The 18,522-nt window shown below is 35.3% G+C and overlaps 2 protein-coding genes and 1 pseudogene across 2 annotated transcripts; 2 read left to right on the top strand and 1 right to left on the bottom strand.

Annotated features, from left to right (window-relative positions):
- The first annotated feature begins 989 nt into the window (after window positions 1-989).
- On the top strand, window positions 990-4,387 carry LOC122008531 (RAP domain-containing protein, chloroplastic-like). The gene is made up of 4 exons (XM_042564284.1): window positions 990-1,176; window positions 1,479-3,337; window positions 3,720-3,802; window positions 4,249-4,387. The coding sequence occupies exons 2-4, from the start codon at window positions 1,489-1,491 to the stop codon at window positions 4,351-4,353; spliced, it is 2,037 nt and encodes a 678-aa protein (XP_042420218.1). The 5' UTR covers window positions 990-1,176; window positions 1,479-1,488; the 3' UTR covers window positions 4,354-4,387.
- Window positions 4,388-7,319: 2,932 nt separating this feature from the next.
- LOC122008530 (glutathione S-transferase Z1-like) lies at window positions 7,320-15,619 on the bottom strand. Its single transcript, XM_042564283.1, has 9 exons — window positions 15,484-15,619; window positions 15,299-15,355; window positions 15,095-15,180; window positions 14,928-14,999; window positions 12,649-12,702; window positions 12,477-12,552; window positions 9,250-9,311; window positions 7,976-8,035; window positions 7,320-7,703 (listed from the first exon to the last, which is right to left on the bottom strand). Exons 1-9 carry the CDS (start codon window positions 15,566-15,568, stop codon window positions 7,599-7,601), a joined length of 657 nt encoding a protein of 218 aa, XP_042420217.1. The 5' UTR covers window positions 15,569-15,619; the 3' UTR covers window positions 7,320-7,598.
- Window positions 8,589-8,712, top strand: LOC122013081 (annotated as a pseudogene).
- Window positions 15,620-18,522: the final 2,903 nt, after the last annotated feature.

The raw sequence follows: 18,522 nt of genomic DNA, 5'->3' as shown, positions 1-18,522 counted from the left end.
CCCTCCGACACTCAAGTTAGTCACTGGCGATGAGGAATGAAGCGGAGCAACAAAAAGACTGTAGCACAAACAGTGAATATCGCATGTATAACGTATCTTTGTCGATGCTTGGGCCCCCTTTTATATAGAACTCCTGTAGCACGCATACACGTTTCCCAAGGTGGGCACGCTTCTCAAAGCTTTCTCTGAAATGACTTACCAGTAAAGTGTCCATGACACAGTGCCTTAACAGACCGAGCATATCTCTGAAGTGACAGTGGAAATTTCCGCTGTACGATCTTCTGGTAGCTCATGCCTATTGTCGATGGCACCAACTCCCAAAAGGATATCACTGGATATCATCAAGAGTATACTGCTAGGCGGAGCGGATTGGTCGCTCGGCCATCCTTCCGCCGCCTTGATGCCCCGTCTGGTCGGGTAGAACCTTGCTGTGCCATAGTGTGTCTGCTTGACCGAAGGTTCACTGTGTTATTGCTGAAGCCTGCTGCCAGGCTGAGCGAGGTAGCTGCTCGGCCGAAGTATGTTGCCAGATCGAGTGGGGTAGCCGCTGCACATCTCTATTTTCTGACCGAGCGGGGTAGCCGCTTGACCCAACTTCTGCACATTGTCTTGAGCGTCGGTTGTTTGATTGCTCCCCATGTCGAAGGCGATGGTGGTTCGAAGCCCTATTTCCGATCAGGGCATGTTTCGCCCAATCGACCGATGTCATCTACGTGTTGACCGTCTTGACTTTGACCTCCTCTGACCTCCACCGTGATAGCGGGGTGTATCTTTCATCATCACCGCATCAATTATATAATATTATTCCACATGTATAATTTTAATTAAGTTATACTAATTTTACTTTATATTATATAATTTTAAATAAATAAAAAATCGTTTTATTATAAGATTTTTTTATGATAATAAAAATAAAGGGCGTTATTTTAATTTTTACCAGATAGGTCGGGCGAAGGGAGTATTTTGAAATTTCCCATTTATTTTGGTCCCCTGGCTAATTGACCGGCGGCCCTCCGCATCCTTATCCTTCGTTTGCTTCGCTGCTTAGTGCCAACTTCTCCTCGCCGTCGACCGTCGGCCGTCAGCTTGTGGCCTCGGAACGGAGTCGCCGGCCAACCTCACCCGTCAAAGGCAGGAAATTTTGCCTCGCAACGTCGCTTCCCCTTACTCGTCCAAGTCAGTTTCCTCCTCCAATTCTTCTTCCTCTTTTACTTTTTTTTTTCTTCCTCTCCTGCGTCCGATTTCCGTCTGAGGAAGACGAGTCCATCACGTCGGACTTTTTCTCGTTACCTTAAATTCATAATAGATTTTCAATAGATTATATGTTGCAGCCTGATTATCTAGATACTAGGGATTAGTGTAGCTCTCAAAACCTTGACATGATATTTCTTTGTAGCATACAAGTAGTTGGTTTCTTGGCATTGGTATTTGAAGGAAATTTCTCTCTGGATGGCCTAAGATTTTGCATTTCTATATAGGAAGGTGTAGATGGAGTCGCAATTCGCCACACTTCTGGGAAGGCAATGCCTTGCTCCACCGCAGATTTCAGCAAAAATCATGCAGACCTCCCCAACAATGAGAACTATGTTTCGTTTTCATTATTTAATGCTCAAGCCGATGTCTCTGAACAGAAAGATATGTTCTTGTAGACTGGGAAGTGATTTGGCAGACCAGAATGGTGTGGACGTGGATGATCAAAATGAGGTTAATTCACAGTGGCAATTGGAGTTCCTAGGAGAGATTCCTTCATCTAAGACTCAAATACCTCCGAAGAAGGCCCGGGAAAGATCAAGACTGCTGAATGATGCAGAGAGCATGGATTGGTGTGTCGAGGCAAGGAAGATCGCATTGAGAGCAATTGAGGTCAGGGGCTTGACTAGTTCAATGGAGAAAATGGTGGTTCCGAAGAAAAGAAATAGGAAGAAAAAGGCCAAATCTAGCAAAAAAGAGAAGAAGATTAATGTTGAAGATGTCTTCTCGGATGATTTAGAGGATGATGATGACCATGCCTCTACTGTAATCTCTGAGGAAATTGATTTAGATGAATTGAATTTGAAAAGTGGCATCAGTGGTCTTAGAGAGAAAATCAATACAGTTGCAAATGGGATGTTCGAGAAAAAGCGGATGAATTCGAGGGAGGAATTCATTGAGAAGTTATCACAGTTTACAGGAGCCTCAGATAGAAAGAAAGAGATCGCTTTGAACAAAGCCATCGTGGAGGCACAGACTGCTGATGAGGTCTTGGAAATAGCTTCCGAGGCTGTCTCAGCAGTGGCAAAAGGCTTGAAACCTTCACCACTTACTCCACGAAATATTGCTACAGCTCTCCACCGCATTGCTAAGAACATGGAAAAGGTTTCCATGAGTAGAACTCATAGGTTGTCAATTGCCCGCCAAAGAGAGATGTCAATGCTCATAGGTATTGCAATGATCATGCTACCGGAGTGCTCGGTGCAGGGGATATCGAACATAGCTTGGGCCTTGTCAAAGGTTGGTGGTGACCTTCTCTATTTGTCAGAAATGGATAGAATTGCTGAGGTGGCTCTTGTGAAGATTGGAGACTTCAATTCGCAGAATGTTGCTAATACTGCTGGTGCATTTGCTTTGATGCAACATTCTGCACCAGACCTCTTTTTTGCCCTATCTAAAAGGGCATCTGAAATAGTTCATACTTTCAGGGAGCAGGAAATTGCTCAGTTCTTGTGGGCATTTGCTTCTTTAAATGAGTGTGCTGATCTTTTTCTTGACTCACTAGATCAGGCCTTCACAGATGCAGGCAGTTGGAAATATTTTGTGGAAGTCGAAAATTCACCTCAGTTAGAAATTTTAAATGCCAAGACTGAGGCAAGTGACCATGCTGAAAGTGTTGTAAGCAACCATCTGGATTCTTCTACATTGAGATTTGACAGAAGTCAGCTTGGTAATATAGCTTGGTCTTATGCTGTACTTAACCGAATGGATCGCCCATTCTTTTCCTGCATCTGGACTTCTTTAAGCAAGTTTGAAGAGGGAAGGATCTCAGAACAATACAGGGAAGATATCATGTTTGCTACACAGGTTCATCTGGCCAACCAGTGTCTGAAACTTCAATATTCGAATCTTGGTCTATCACTATCAAGTCATCTAGAGGAGAAAATATCTAGAGCAGGGAAGACTAAGCGATTCAATCAGAAAATTACTTCCTCATTCCAAACTGAGGTTGCTAGGCTTCTTGTAAGTACAGGTCTCGACTGGGTGAAAGAGTATGTGGTGGACGGATACACACTAGATGCAGTACTTGTCGACAGAAGGCTTGCATTTGAGATTGATGGACCAACACATTTTTCCAGAAACTTAGGCATGTAGCAATCACATTCTGAATTTACCAAAAACACCTCTTATTCATTTTTTTTATAATAAAAAACACTCTTTTCTTTCTGATTATACCCTTGTACTTCAAATTTCTATCTACCCAACCACATAAGATTTCAACTGAAAATGTTGCCACAAGCTGATTTCAAGATCAGTCTGTTGTCATTGTTTGACCTAAAGTTATTTAGACACCTTTAGAATGTGAATATCTTAAAATGCATGTTTTGAATTTAAGGGAATAATAGGAAAGAGAGAGAGGAGCACAAAAAGAAAAATATTTTGCTTTTAGGTAAATTCAGAATATGAATATGGAAGGTGCGGTTTGTAGATTGCACCTGAAAATTTAACTTGTCTATGTTGCTCAACAGGTACTCCGTTAGGCCACACTATACTGAAGCGTCGATATATTGCTGCTGCTGGTTGGAAGCTTGTTTCTCTTTCTTTCCATGAGGTAAAATTTTCCTGATATTGTTTTTTGATGAAAATATAATATTGTCTTATACACATTTGTAATTGTGTATTCAGACTGTAAAATATATGAGAGATTGATTTGGAGGAAGTTTGTGAATAGGTTCCTTGATAGACTAGTTCAGAAGGAACAGATGCTCACATTTCAATGATGTTTTTTGTTGAGATTAAGTGCCTTTATATGTAATTTGCAACAGGAATCTCATACAAAATGGCGTGCTGCTTTCTGAATGTTTGACATTTGTTTCTTCTTACTGACATTCTGAAGAACTGGAAACATAGCCAATTAATCGCTCGGGCTGTGTTTTATATTTTGTTAAGGATTGTCAATGCATTATATCTTGACTGATCATATTTGTTCCTGTTCTAGACACCATGCCCTTGTCTTAGAATTGTTTCGTAATAACTGGGGCCGTTGTTTCTTTGCAGTGGGAGGAACTTCAAGGATCTTTCGAGCAGCTAGAATACCTCAGGAAGATTCTGGGCATCGACACGAATGATGGTCTTCAGAGTGCCAACTTAGTTTTGACGTGAAAGAGAACCAGCTGTGTAGATAATACAGTGATGTCCACCGAAGGCAAAAACATCGAGAGCAGGACTTGTAACATGTGGCTAACCATTTATATTTTCCATCTGGTTGAAGAATCAACCATTAGAAGGGCAAAATGGAATTGAATGTCTCCTTGATGATATATAATTTTTCTATGTTTGGACCGATCATCCAGTCGGATAAAGGCATGGTTATTGTATGTTTGGAGAGATTGAAATTGAAATTTTTTTTTTCAAAATGGTGAAATATTTTCTTTGCTCATGGAATATGATACTATATTTTACTATTATTTTAAATAAAAAATAATGAAATAAATGAGTTGTGTAGGTCAGAAGAGCATGATGGGGTTGAATCGATAGGGAGAGCTGGATGAAAACTTTTGGGGCGTTATGCATGGAACATTGTGGACAGAAATATACACATGTATTATCTAAATATGTTATATGATAATTGTATAATCTCCAATTACTGATATTGGTAACAGGCCCAATGTAATTTGATTATAATTCAATTCGTGAAATTATTTCGTGGATTGGATTTCACTTGACTGTTTATGGCTCTATTGCGTATGCTCGGGATAAGGAGACTAAGTGGATCAAATGGGTTGGACAAACAAAACGAATTAGCTTGAAATGATAACCTAGATTAGACTAGACGTGTTGGGTGAATTAAGTGGATTAGAAGGGTCAAGTGGGTTGTTCCAGTCAACTTGTTCAAGATTGGTTGGAGGATTGGATAGACGAATTAGGTTAAGTTAGAAGACAAGGGACGAGTCAAATGAATGACAAACAAAGAATTGGACATATGCATACACAATAAGTGCGAGGGGCAACCATCTTTTTTAGATTGTGTTAATCATGTCATAATTTATGACATTAATTAAAGTCTCTAAAAAATTATATAATATAAGAATTATTAATATTTATTAAAGTGAATTATCTTCGTAGGTTCATTTGTATCAATATATTTATATTTTTGGTCCTATTGTGTAACCTTTAGGAGTACAAAATAAAAGAACATCTTTTTTTTGTTATTGAAATTATCAAAAGAGTGCTTTTATTTATTTATTAATTATCAAAATAACACTTGTCCCCTCAATTTATTTTTATTTTTAAAAATATTCTTATTTTTAATAATATTGTAGTAGCTTTTATTTTATAGTTATACATTTATAATTTTATAATTGCTACAACTATATAATTATAATAGCTACAATCCTATAACTGATATAACATAATATTAATATTGATCAACGGTGTATGTTGTAACAACTAAGAATTTTAATTATTACAACATAATATTGATCAGAAATGACTACAATAACTGTGTAACAGTAATCCATAATTGCTATAATAAATATTGATAGTTCAAAAACAAACTATGTTGTAGTAATTTAATTCATAGCTAATACAATATATTATTGACTAGACATAAAGTCTCCACATTGTACCGTTATAATTTATAACTACTAGAACAACTATGATCTCATAATTGTAACAACAACATCAAAAATAAAAATATTTTTGAAAATAAAAATATACTAAAGGAGATGAGATGTAATTTTGGCAATAAATAAAAAAAAAACTTTTGAGGATTCTAATACAAAAAATCCTCTTTTGATTTTTGCCTTTTTTTTTTCTTGTGAAGTTTGATTTGATGAATAGCGGCTTCTTTTAAATGTTTGACCCAACACAGTTATAGAAACATGTTTAAACTAATACTACTTTGAATCTCCTAACAACCTCTTCCTCTGATGTCAATGACAATGTCTACATGGATGAGGATACATATCATACAGGGAATAAAACTACTGAAAAATAGTACGAGGCAAAGAAGACATAATTAGATTAATATATCACATTTGAAAATTTTGGAATGACATTTGAATGTAAAAATTATGATAAATCAAGTGCATGAATAACTAATATATCAATCATAAATGAAATAGCTAGCTTTTGGGGCTACGGTACAATAGTAAAAGGTGGGACAGACACCCTAGACAATGAAGATTCAAATCTCATTCAAAGTCAATTATCTTTAGGATTAATTGGAACATAAAAATTGAATATATGAATTATTAAAATAAATTAATAGCTAATAAAGTACCTGTGTCTAGGGGTACAAAATGAGCAAGCCACTCGTAAACCTCTCAATCAAAGCTCAACCTGAGTTCGGAGTTGACTGAGCTCAAGTCGAACTCGTTTAATATTCGAGCTGATCTCGAGCCCATTTAATATTGGCTTGATGACTCGTCGCGCCTGTTCGAGCCAGGTTAATTTAATATTCTAATATTTAAAATAATTACTACTACAAAACTAAATAATAAGTTGCGGAAGTGTTTATGTATAGAGTTTCATTGGATTTGTTGAAAGTTGAAGATTTGAATCCTTTTTTCATTTAAATTCAATGTTTCGAGTTGAGCTCGAGCCTGAGCCCATGATTAAATGGCTGAACTCGAGCTCAAATTCACAAACTCGCTTGAGCCGAGCCTCTTTAATTTTCTCGAGCCCAAGCTGACCCAGGCTCGACTCATTTGCGCCCCTACATGTGTCTATGAACTAATATGGCAAAAGGCGATCCGCTGGTCTCCAACGTTCCTACCAATCCGTTTCTATGCTAACACTGAGGAGATAAATCACAGATAACTATTAACCATTAGTACAGGTATAAAAATTAAAAGGCACGCTTGGACACACCGAATTTCAACTCTATGACCTAATGTGACAACTTTCAACCCCATGACTTATTGTGACAAGATCCCATGTCATAACTACCGCTGCGCCCCGAGAGGACCCCAGTGTCTATGAACTAAGGATCTTATAAGCAAAAATCATTGACAGAATATAATGCTGAAAATCAAATATCCTGTAAGTGAAAGCAATTTAAATCTAACAATAAATTCTAAGATTTAAAAGAAGAGATACTCTTTTCCAAAAATTTCAAAAGCAAGTGACCTCAAGAAACAAATACTAAAATGTGGTTTATGATGGTTTTAAACAGTTCGTAGATCTATTCGCACTTGTAGTGCAGTTGAAGAACGATAGGCAATTCACATTCTACGATACTGCGGACAAGTAATTAGATTTTACAACAAGAGTGCAAATTCTTGATGCATACATCCTCTCTTAACTTACAAAACAGTTTTTGTTTTAGGAAGTAAATCAGACCATCGATAGCTTTATTTTCAGTCTTGATCTCAATCTGATATCATTTAGCAACAGAACTTTCCTCAGGATTGCAATGGTGCGTCTGGCTGCTTAAGTGGGTGAGCAGCTTGAAAGGCAGGGTGCTCATCATATGCTTGGCTCAATCTCGCTAATGTAGGGAAAAGTGACTTCACTCAAAAAAAAAAGAAGGGTTAAAAATCCAATGAAATGCAGACAAATTTCAACAAAATGATTCGATCCAATTACAAAAGTTTTTCCGAAGTAAGCTCTAAATTTCTGGGCCTACTCGATTTCACTAGAGTGAGGTGAAAGAACCACCATGAATCAAGCGATGTCAATTGTTTATACCACCACCCAGCATGCTTGATAATTGTAGTTATAACAAATCTTCAGTAATTCTAAATTAAGAAAAAAACACATACTATCCAATTAGAATTACCATGTCAATTTGGAAACGTGATATTGCTCCATATATTTGGGGTGCCAAAAATAAATCAGCCTGCAGGTAACAAAGATCATGCTGAGTCACTAGTATTTTGGTTTAGAATATCTGAACAAGTACAATTGCAATCGTAGTAATGAACCTTTTCCTATTAGCTTAAGATTTGGGATAATTGCTCACCAGAGGCATATGTTAATAGGTATCTAGCAAGAATCAATGTATTCAAATCCTCCTATTGTTAATCTTACTATTTTATTAAAAATCTTCCCCCCTTTACTAACTAACTTTGGTAAAGCCTAAAATGAATTTACGCTAATATCCTTTCTTTTTATTTACACCGAAAATAATTCTAAGATTTATTAGTAATTTCCACAAACGTATCAATCAGTGATCTAGAATTCGAGATTCAGCTACGACATATTATTGGAAATTTTTCTCATTAATCAATCAGGGATCTAGACTTCGAGACTCAACTACGATGTATTATTGAGAATTTTTCTCATTAATCAATTAAAAATCTAGAGTTTTCTTTAGTCGTACATCTCAAAATTGGCAACACTGCGAGCAGAGAAGCTTCTAAAAATACCTTGAGCCGATGATATTAGAAAGAATACTTTTCTTGGCTTTTTGGCTAACATCAAGTATGATATTAAATTAATTTTTCATAAGGGGGAGTCTGTTATAGTAGCTTGCTGCTAGAATTACCAGAGACGGAGCCAGGGAGTCTAGCTCACGCAACACATGTGCACGATCACTAGTAATATATTGAAAGTGTTAAGATGTGTAAATTTAGACCAATCCACTTGCCCATGTGCGAAGGCATCAAGGATCCAAATTTATGAATTGGGTCATCTCCTATTAGTTTAAGCTTTTAGAATTCACAGTCACTCAGTTAAAGACATGAACAACGTCTAGGCTGAAACATGTCAAATTATAGGAAAAGAAAATAAACATAGCCAAGGATGCCTGAAAAATTAAATATGACCTGTGTTTGGACAGGCGTATAATTTGCTTACGGCGAGAAAAATAATAATTAAGGGCCCTTAACCACATTGGTTCAACCTCAAGTTGGTATTTAGGAGATATCTAAGTAATTCCATGACTTAAAAGAATCTAAAACTTCAGTTTAAAATTGCTTTTTTGTGTTTTTATCTGTATTTTGGGCAACTGGTCTTACACCAAAGTTAAGATACTTAAGCACTTTAAATGAATATAAACAATCAGTTGAAATTTTTCAAAAGAAGAATATAAGAAAATCATATTGGACTGACCAGATAGACCTCATCTCCAGTAGCGTATTTGCCAGCAGTTTCCTTTATCAGTTTCTCAATTGCTGAAGAAAACAAAGTTAACTACAGCTTATACTGTAAAGGAATTAAAATACCAAACATGAACAAATACTCATAGTTATCAGCATCAAGAAAAAACGATCATGCAACAGCAACTACCTAAATACATATTTTGCCATCAGCTTATTGTCGTTCATTATGTTACACAACTATGTGTCAATTGAGGCAGTTCTCCATTTTATTTTAAAGTACTTTCAAGTTTCAATATATTGGCCAAAAAAATGCAAGTTGACTCTGTATCTCTCAGAATTTTGTATATGGAGTTAGAAAAGAACCAACTCAGAATCTTGGAGGAAGAGAGAAAACAAGAAGCACACAAACTCTTCAACAAAAAAATAAAAAATAAGATTTTTTTTATTGTCTCAGTGGAAGACTAAAAGTTGTTGCCGAGACCTAAAGGTCACGGGTTCGAATCCTGAAAACAGCCTCTTGCAAAAAGCAGGGTAAGACTGCGTAAGATCCTTCTCCGGGACCCCACATGGCGGGAGCTTCGTGCATCGGACTGCCCTTTGTCTCAGTGAAAGACTAATTGAATGAGGTTTGTGTGTGGGTGTGAAAGAGAGATAAGATTCAATTCTATTTTTTTAATGACAGAAATTTTCTAAAAAACAGAATGAAAAAAACTATTGATAAGTTTTCTGGAAATTTAAGTGTTTAAACCTGACAGAGAGAACTATTCCAAAATTCTCTTGCATGCAACTCATGGAAAATTGGTCATACTGTTAATCTTTCAACAAAGTAGTCCAAAATGAATTTCATTATGACCTTGAAGCCAATCAAATCCTTGGCAACAAACCTTCCAAATTAGTCAATTAAAAAAAATGTAAAGAAAGGATTAAGAATGATACCCAAAATACTTGCCAGCTTTGTACAATAGTCTTCTTAAATTTGAAACTATTCTTAAGGCACAAGCTCACTTCTTGGACTTTCCATAGACATTGGAGCATGGTATTAAATCTTGTACCATGCCAAGCGAAACGGTTGAAACATACCATTCCGGTAAAGTACTAAAACTCGATACCACTTGACAATGTCTCATTCCTATTTTTCATCTCCTTCTTCCTTCCTCCTTCCTCCTTCCTCCATTAACCTTCAATCTGTGACCGGTACTATGCATTGAAATGTTGGTACAATACCGAAACAGTATCGTTCCAACTAAAGACCAAAACTTCAACATAACTTGAGATTTTAAACCTTGCACTGGAGTATGATTATTTAAAATCTCTAATTATATATTAAAAAGGATTGTACTAATCATTTACTTTAATGATCATCAAAATCCTAATACCAATATGAATCAATTGAGTTATATAACGACTAGAAAAATTGGGAATCTTGTGAGTATTCACAAAGAAATTTTAGCAAATCTACAACAAACTTTCTAAAAAAACTAAACAACTTTATGAAAAAGTTAAACAAATATAGAACTTTAAAACAACTAAAACTTAAAACAGTTTTTTTCAAAAAAAAAAAAAACTGTGTTATTTACCTTGATTAATACCCCTTTCAAGCACCCTCTTTACAATTAAAATCACAACTGAATTTTATCCCATGGAGCAATATACAGTATGATTATATTAAATAATGTAGGATTATTGCTAGACCTAGCATCAAACAATAATATGATTTAGCAAGTTTATAATCTATTAATAGTCTAATAGATGAGCATGTATATCATATATTATTTAGCAATTCAATTAAACAATATTAGCTTGAAATCACATATTAGGAAATGTGCTCCATAATTGATTTAGTTTTATTAATTCTATTATTTGTTATTATATTATTGTATAATAATTAAGATCCAATTATAAATATGGATCCAATTTTTGGACTTCTTTTCCTATACCATGCTTGAATTTTTTTTTATTTTTTATCAATCTGCTACCAATTGTAATAGGGTTTGCTTTTAACTATCTGAGGTTGATACCAATTTTGGCAATCATGTTAATTCATCATTCTCTCATTCTCTGATAATTTAATGCATCCTTTCAGACATATATTCACTTCATAGAACATCTTACCCTAATCTATTTTGGTTCGAGTGGCTTGCTAACTTTCCCAAGTTCCTGGGCTGAAGGTGCCAACAAGATAATCTTTAATTGATCCATCTAAATGCTTCTGATCCAAAACTAAAAGACAAGGTTTACAGGAGGATACCTCCAATAGTTCAATAAACAAAGTTGAGTTTCATGTGATGTTGTCAAATCTAAGGAATATTATCTTTGGACATGAGAAAAGTGATGCTATATCACACCTTTGTGGGGTTCTCTGACTCCTCTTCTTTCACATTAGTGATAATTGACTACTACTTTTGCTCCATACCGGTGGCTGTCTCACCATTATAGAACCATATACTTGCATCAGCACCTACCTTTTGTAGTCAGAATAAGAATAGTAGGTGCATTTTTATATATGTGGGTGGCAGTAAAAATATATTTAACTTGTATTGTGCAAGAAAATCATTTGCAATTCCTTATGAAGCAAATTGATTTCCTTCTATTCACATATAACCTTCCAGCAAGAACCATATAATCAATGATTTCCTTCCTTGGAAGCAAGTGGGCTTGGGACACTAATTGAGGAGAGCAAACTGAAAATAGGCCACTATAATAGACTGTACAGGTCTTTGTGCTTATTAGAAAAATAATGCATCAATTATTAATTATACATAGACTATTGCTTATTAGAAAAATAATAATAACTCACTTCAATTATCAATTATATATGAACTTGCTTTGTGGTTGTAACGCATCAAAGATATTAGGAACTACAATTATCAATTATATAATGGATAATGTGCCAATTAGTTACTCACTTGAATTATCAATTATATAATTGACCATGTTCTTATTAGAAAAATAATGATAATTAAACGCTTTGATTATAAATTACATATGGACTTGCTGCACCATAGCTATTAGGAAACTGCAATTATCGATTATATATGAACTATGTGCTTATTAGAAAAATAATAATATTTACTCACTTCGATTATCAATTATATAAGGACTTATTTGCTACGTGATTGTAACACACCATAGATATTAGAAAACTATGAAATTATTTTCACAGAAACTCCAAGGAAAGCATATCATTTTAGGGATTAAATCATATCAATAGAAGCATTATTAATTTTCAAAGACGACCTGCAAATCCATTGTTGATATATAGCTGCGCCCATGCAAGTTTTGCTTCAGAATCAATTTTTTCTTCGATATATTTCTGCAAGTTCATCGTGGAGTTAAAACCTATCTATATGTAGTGTTGAGCCTTATTAACTCGGTATCTTCCAATAGGCAGGCACAACACTTTACTTACTATCACACAGGTATTCTGGAGTGGCTGAATGCTTGAAGTGACAATACTTGCAATCTGTGAAAAAAAAAATAATTCAAATGGTATTAACCAGAACAACTACAAGCATGAACTAATATAGTTCCAAATCTGTGTGTATTTTCCACATACAAAAAAAGAGTTCAAACTGAACAAGAGCCATCTTGTCTCATGCCTTCAGTTCAAGAAATTTTTGTAAGTGGAATATTAAGTATGATAGTTGAAATATAAGATGTGCAGAATAATTTTTTTATGCTGGACCTAAACAGTTTAGTTGAAGAGTTTAATTGAAGTGTTAGTTGATGATTGTGACCTTGATAGGGATATCTACATTTCACATTTGTTAACAGAAAGTGAGTGAATCCACCCATGATAGACGTGCCCGTTTCCACAAGGAATGATGAATTGTACTAGTTGTATGCCATTATAAATTTTATATACTCATTTTGAGCAGAGTCCTTGTGACCTTCATGGGATTACTAATTAAGGAGGTGCTTAAGGTTTCCAAAAAATTAATTCCATGCGACAGGAAGATTGATAGTATGCCTTTGATTTGTAAAGTATTTTTTGAGTTTCCATTGTGATTATACACGATTGTGTGATTCAACTGAAACTAAGATCTAGGAAGGGCAAGGGATGGTCAGTTTATTTATCTATTTGTTTTAATCATTTCTAATAAATCAATGCAAGTACAGGAATGAACAATACAAAACATAAAAGGGTATGACATGGTAATATGAAACGTACCATGATACGAACTATAGTTCATATAAACCTTGAAACAAAGAAAAAAAGCCAATTGCACACAGCATTTAGCACGAACCAATTTTTTTTTTAAAGAAAACAATTTGTTATTGCACTATTGGCACTTGGTTATTGTAGAGATACATCTCACACTACTTCAATTGTGAATGTAATCATCACCAAAAAACTCATAGACACTGAAAGTACACGTTGAAATAACAACCAAGTGTTTATCCCGCTAAGTGAGATCGAATATATGGATCCTCCCATACCATTAGACTCAATCCCCTACTATATCCTCATCATAAAGTGAATTTTATTTTATTTCATTGTTGTTAACCGAGTTTTCTTTGGTCTCTCTCTTCCTTGCTAATGTGCGTATTTGTGCTGGTCTCACATTGACAAATTGGGGCATTTATTGGTAGCTTAAGTTCATATTCATATCATCTTAAACGTGTCTCGAGTTTTCCCTCAATAGTCACAACTCAACTTTCTCTCATTTTCATTTTTTATCTTATCCATCCTCATATGTCTGCACATCCACTTTAACGTTCTCATCTCTGCGACTCTCAACTTCTGCTTATGTGCTCACTTTATAATTCAACATTTAACTTCATATAACATAATAGATATAATCGTCGTTTTATAAAACTTTCCTTTAAGTTTTAGAGGTATCTTACAATCACAAAAAACATTCCTCCTCCATTTCAACCATCATGCTTATATATTATATAAAATATCTCTATCAGCCTCTCCATCTTTTTGCAAAAAGGATCTTAAATACGTAAAGCTCTCAATTACAGGTAACTCGTCATCTTCTATCTTACAAATTGTCAAACAACGTCTAATACTATTAAACTTAAATTCCATATATTTTGTATTTATTCTACTAAGCCGAAAAATATTTACTTCTAGTGTTTCTAGCCAAGATTCAAACTTAGCATTTACTCTTTCATGTGTCTCATCGACCAAAATAATGTCATTTGCAAACATCCTGCACTATGGTAGCATATCTTAGATGTATCATGTATCCAGTGAGTTCATTCATAATTAGTATAAAAATATATAAACTTAGAGTTGATCCATAGTGTAAACTTATCTTTATAGGAAACACTTTAGTTAATTCATATGGAGTCTTCATTTTTGTCATGACATCATCATACATATCTTTAATTGTCTCAATATTTGCTACGCTAACATTTTTCTTCTCTAAAATTTTCATATAATTTCTGTTGGGATTTTACCATACACTTTTTCTAGGTCAATTAATATCATATGTAAGTATTACTTCTTTTTCTAATACTTTTTAATCAGTTGCCCAATAAGATGTATAACTTCTATCGTTAACCTTCTAGGCATGAATCTAAATTGGTTTATAGATAAATCCTCTTAATATCCTGCTATTTAAGTGTTGGGACAAGTAGATTCAGATTTATCATAGTGCGGCGGGGAACAGAAAGATGCAGGCAATCAGAGATCATAATGCACCAAGACTCATAACATCCCCATATGCGACTCACCTGGATGTTGAGCGCTTTCTTTTTCAGGTCTTGCGGAAGCAGGGGATGCTGAGGGTATTTGTCTTCTAAATACTTTATAAAACCAGCGAAAAGATGAGGTTTGGAATGAAGATAAACCCGACTTGACATGAAATTAAACAAGGCAAAGGAATCAACTTCTGTCTCACCAAAATTATGGCAAATGAATCAGCAATACCAAAATCCCCATCTACCAGTGCCGGAACAAACTTGACTGGATTCAACTTCTCAAATTCTAAGGTCAAACACGAACAATCAATGCGCCAGAGGAAAAAAAAGCAGAAAGAAAAGGAATCATTTGAAAAGCGCAGTAACAGATGTGAGATCGCTAGAGGAGGGATTGAGTCCCTAACCTGGATCAAAGATCTTTCCATTCAAAACATTTACAGTCTTGTACTCATAGTCCAACCCTATCAAGAGAATAAAGACGATATCACCGATTCCGACCGCCAAAGAGAGAGATAGAAAAAAACATTCACCTGGAGTAAAACCGAAGCTTCATAGAAAGTCAATTGGTGAAGAAGTTACGAACACGAACCTTTGAGATTAAGGGCGATACGCACTCGCTGCGAGCATGAGCTCAGCCAGTGGGAATACAGCGTGATCTTCACTGTCTCCGCCATCGCCGAGAAAGAAGAGTCAGTGGAAAAATACTTATCTATTTGGCTCGAAGAGAGCGGTCTGAGACGAGTCTAGAAATAGAGTTGTCAAATGGGTTAGTTCGTGATGGGGCGGGTCGGCCCATGACAGGCCAACCATTTGACAGGACGGGACGGATCAATCCGTCAACTTGACGTATTGAGAAATTTTTAATCCAACCCAATCCAATGAGGGTTGCGGATTTGACGAGCCAACTCGCGGGTCTATCATAATTTTTTAAAAAATTGAAAAAATATTTCATATTTTTAAAATTTTACTTGGCAGGTCAATCAAATGTATCCATAAACATGTATTTTAAATATAAATTGACATAAATGAGTAATTTTGTTGGATGAAAAATATTATTTTTATTTTAAAATTATAAAAAAAAATTATAAATTGGCATAAAACCTTACTTACATGTGTTTGTCAATCTACGGGTCAACCTAAGCTCATCTCGGGTCGACCCGTGCGGGTCACGGGCCGACCCACGCGGGTCGCGAGCCTAGGTGGGTCGGCCCGCCGCGGGCTTGGATTGATAAAATTCCAACCCAACCCAACCCACTTAAATTATTTGGCGGGGCGCCAATCCGACGGACCCAACCCAAATTGACGGCTCTATCTATAAACGAGCTGAGCCGGGATGTTTAACATCGGGATGTTTAAACTTATAAGTAATCGGGCGGGGCCGAGCCGAGCCGAGCCGAGCATAAAAGGAAGCAAGCTTTTAAAATGATTATTCAAGCTTGACTTGGTTTATTTTTTATGAGTTTGAGCTAGATCCGACCCCGGGTCGGGTTTGGCCCGGACCCGGCCCGAGCCCGTAACCGGGTCGGTTGCCCGTTGACCCGGTTCGCCGGGTCGAACTGGAACTGGCTCGGCAAGTTGCCGGGCCGGTTCCCGTTCATTGGTTGTATAAACCGGCAAACCGTCGGTTAGCCGGCGGGTTGAACCGGCGGTTCAATCGCAATTTTTTTTTTTTAAACGACTTGAACCGCCGGTTAACCAACGGTTCATAGCCGTTGGAACCGCCGGTTACCGGCGGTTCGTAGCCGTTGGGAGGGTTTTTTGGGTATTTTTTTTTCAACGGTTAGGATCATTTGACCGTTTTTTGATCAATGACTATGATTTAGTGTTCGTTACTATCAATTAAAACTCTATAAATAGAGAGCTCATTTCATCATTTTTCACACACATCTTCTCTACTCTTAATCTCATTTTCGTATTTTCTAATCTCTACACGCTTTCGTTTCCAATTTTCAATTACAATGGAAGGAGGTCGCGGAGGTGCATCATCTCGAGCTCGAAAGGGAAAGCAAATAATGAATCCGCGGGAGGAGGACCCCAACATTCAATCCACCGATGATGAGATCGAGCATCTTCCGAATCCGACACCCGAAACACAAGGAAGTATCGATGCAATTTCTTCTAAGGTTCGGGAACTTCCTCCTCTAAAGTCTTCTATTTTCACTAAACATTTTGAGAATGTCACTCTTCCGTCGGGAGAAATGCGTGCAAAATGTAAGCACTGCAATGCTTCCTACAAATTCCAAGCCGCCGCCGGCTATGGGTCGTTGAAACGACATGTATAAATGAAGCACCCGACGGAATATTGACTCGACCGTTCTCAAACACAATTATCAAGATTTTCTTCAACTAGCGGTAGTACCGATTCCGGTTTATGTTTATATTCGGATAATAAATTAAGAGAATCATTAACTAAATTTGTTTCCGTAGAACATCTTTCTTTTAGTTTTGGATCTAAATGCACATTTGAAGATTTTTGTAAAGAATCTCTTAATCCATGTGTTAAACGTGTTCCTAGGACTACACTTACTCGTACAATTAAAAAATTAGTAAAACAAGGAAAAAAAGAATTTAATTGATGAATTTAGTAAATTAGATAATAAAGTTCCTTTATGTTCCGATATTTGGAGTGATCATTGGCAAACACATTCGTATATGGGTGTGACTTGCCATTGGATCGATAACTCTTGGAACCTCCAAAAAAGATTATTAGCTTATAGAGTTTTTGATGAATCACATAATGCTCATAATATCGCACAATTATTATGTTTAATTTTAGAAGAATATGGTTTAACTCATAAAATATTTTCAATATCATTAGATAATGCTAGTTCCAATACCGCTTGTATAGATGATCTAAAATTTATTTGTCAACCTATTATTGGAGGTTTATTTTTTCATATTCGTTATGTATGTCATGTTTTAAATTTATGTGTTCAAGATGGTTTAAAAATTTTAGAAAGTTATATTAAACCAATTAAAATTGCAATTTCTTGGTCTCATCCATCTATAATGAAACAATGAGGTAGGTTTTGTAAAATTAATGGAATAAGACCTAAAAAATTTCCATGTGATGTACCAACAACACGTTGGAATTTAACATACCAATTATTACAAGATTCATTTCAATATAAAGAATTATTATGTTCATTTTTTTTGCACAAAACACTAATACTAATATATATTCATTTTCACAACAATGGAATATTTGTAGTAGTATTTGTGAAATTTTAAAAGTATTTAATGATGCAACTGAACAACTTTCCGGTGTTTATTATCCAACTGCTCAATTAGTTTTAGAAAATTTTTCTAATATAGTATTAGTTTTAAATGAACATATTAATAATGAATCTTTATTTCCTTGCATCTTAGCTACGAAAATTAAATGGGAAAAATATTTTTATTTAATTCCTGAAATTTATTTAATTACATTTGCTTTAGATCCTAGATTTAAATTAGAAGTTTTACAAGAAATGTTAACTTTATATTATGACGCTTTAATTCCAATTAAAGATTCTTCTTCCCCTGATCCAGTTAATATTATATATAATGTTAGAATTTATTTATATGATATTTATAATCAATATTATGTAAAATATGGAACACAAATTAATATTTCTGAAATACAACA

Source organism: Zingiber officinale, chromosome 8A (genome assembly GCF_018446385.1).
Source record: "Zingiber officinale cultivar Zhangliang chromosome 8A, Zo_v1.1, whole genome shotgun sequence".
In the NCBI taxonomy this organism is placed as follows: domain Eukaryota; kingdom Viridiplantae; phylum Streptophyta; class Magnoliopsida; order Zingiberales; family Zingiberaceae; genus Zingiber; species Zingiber officinale.
This window is presented reverse-complemented; position numbering and strand designations above follow the sequence as displayed.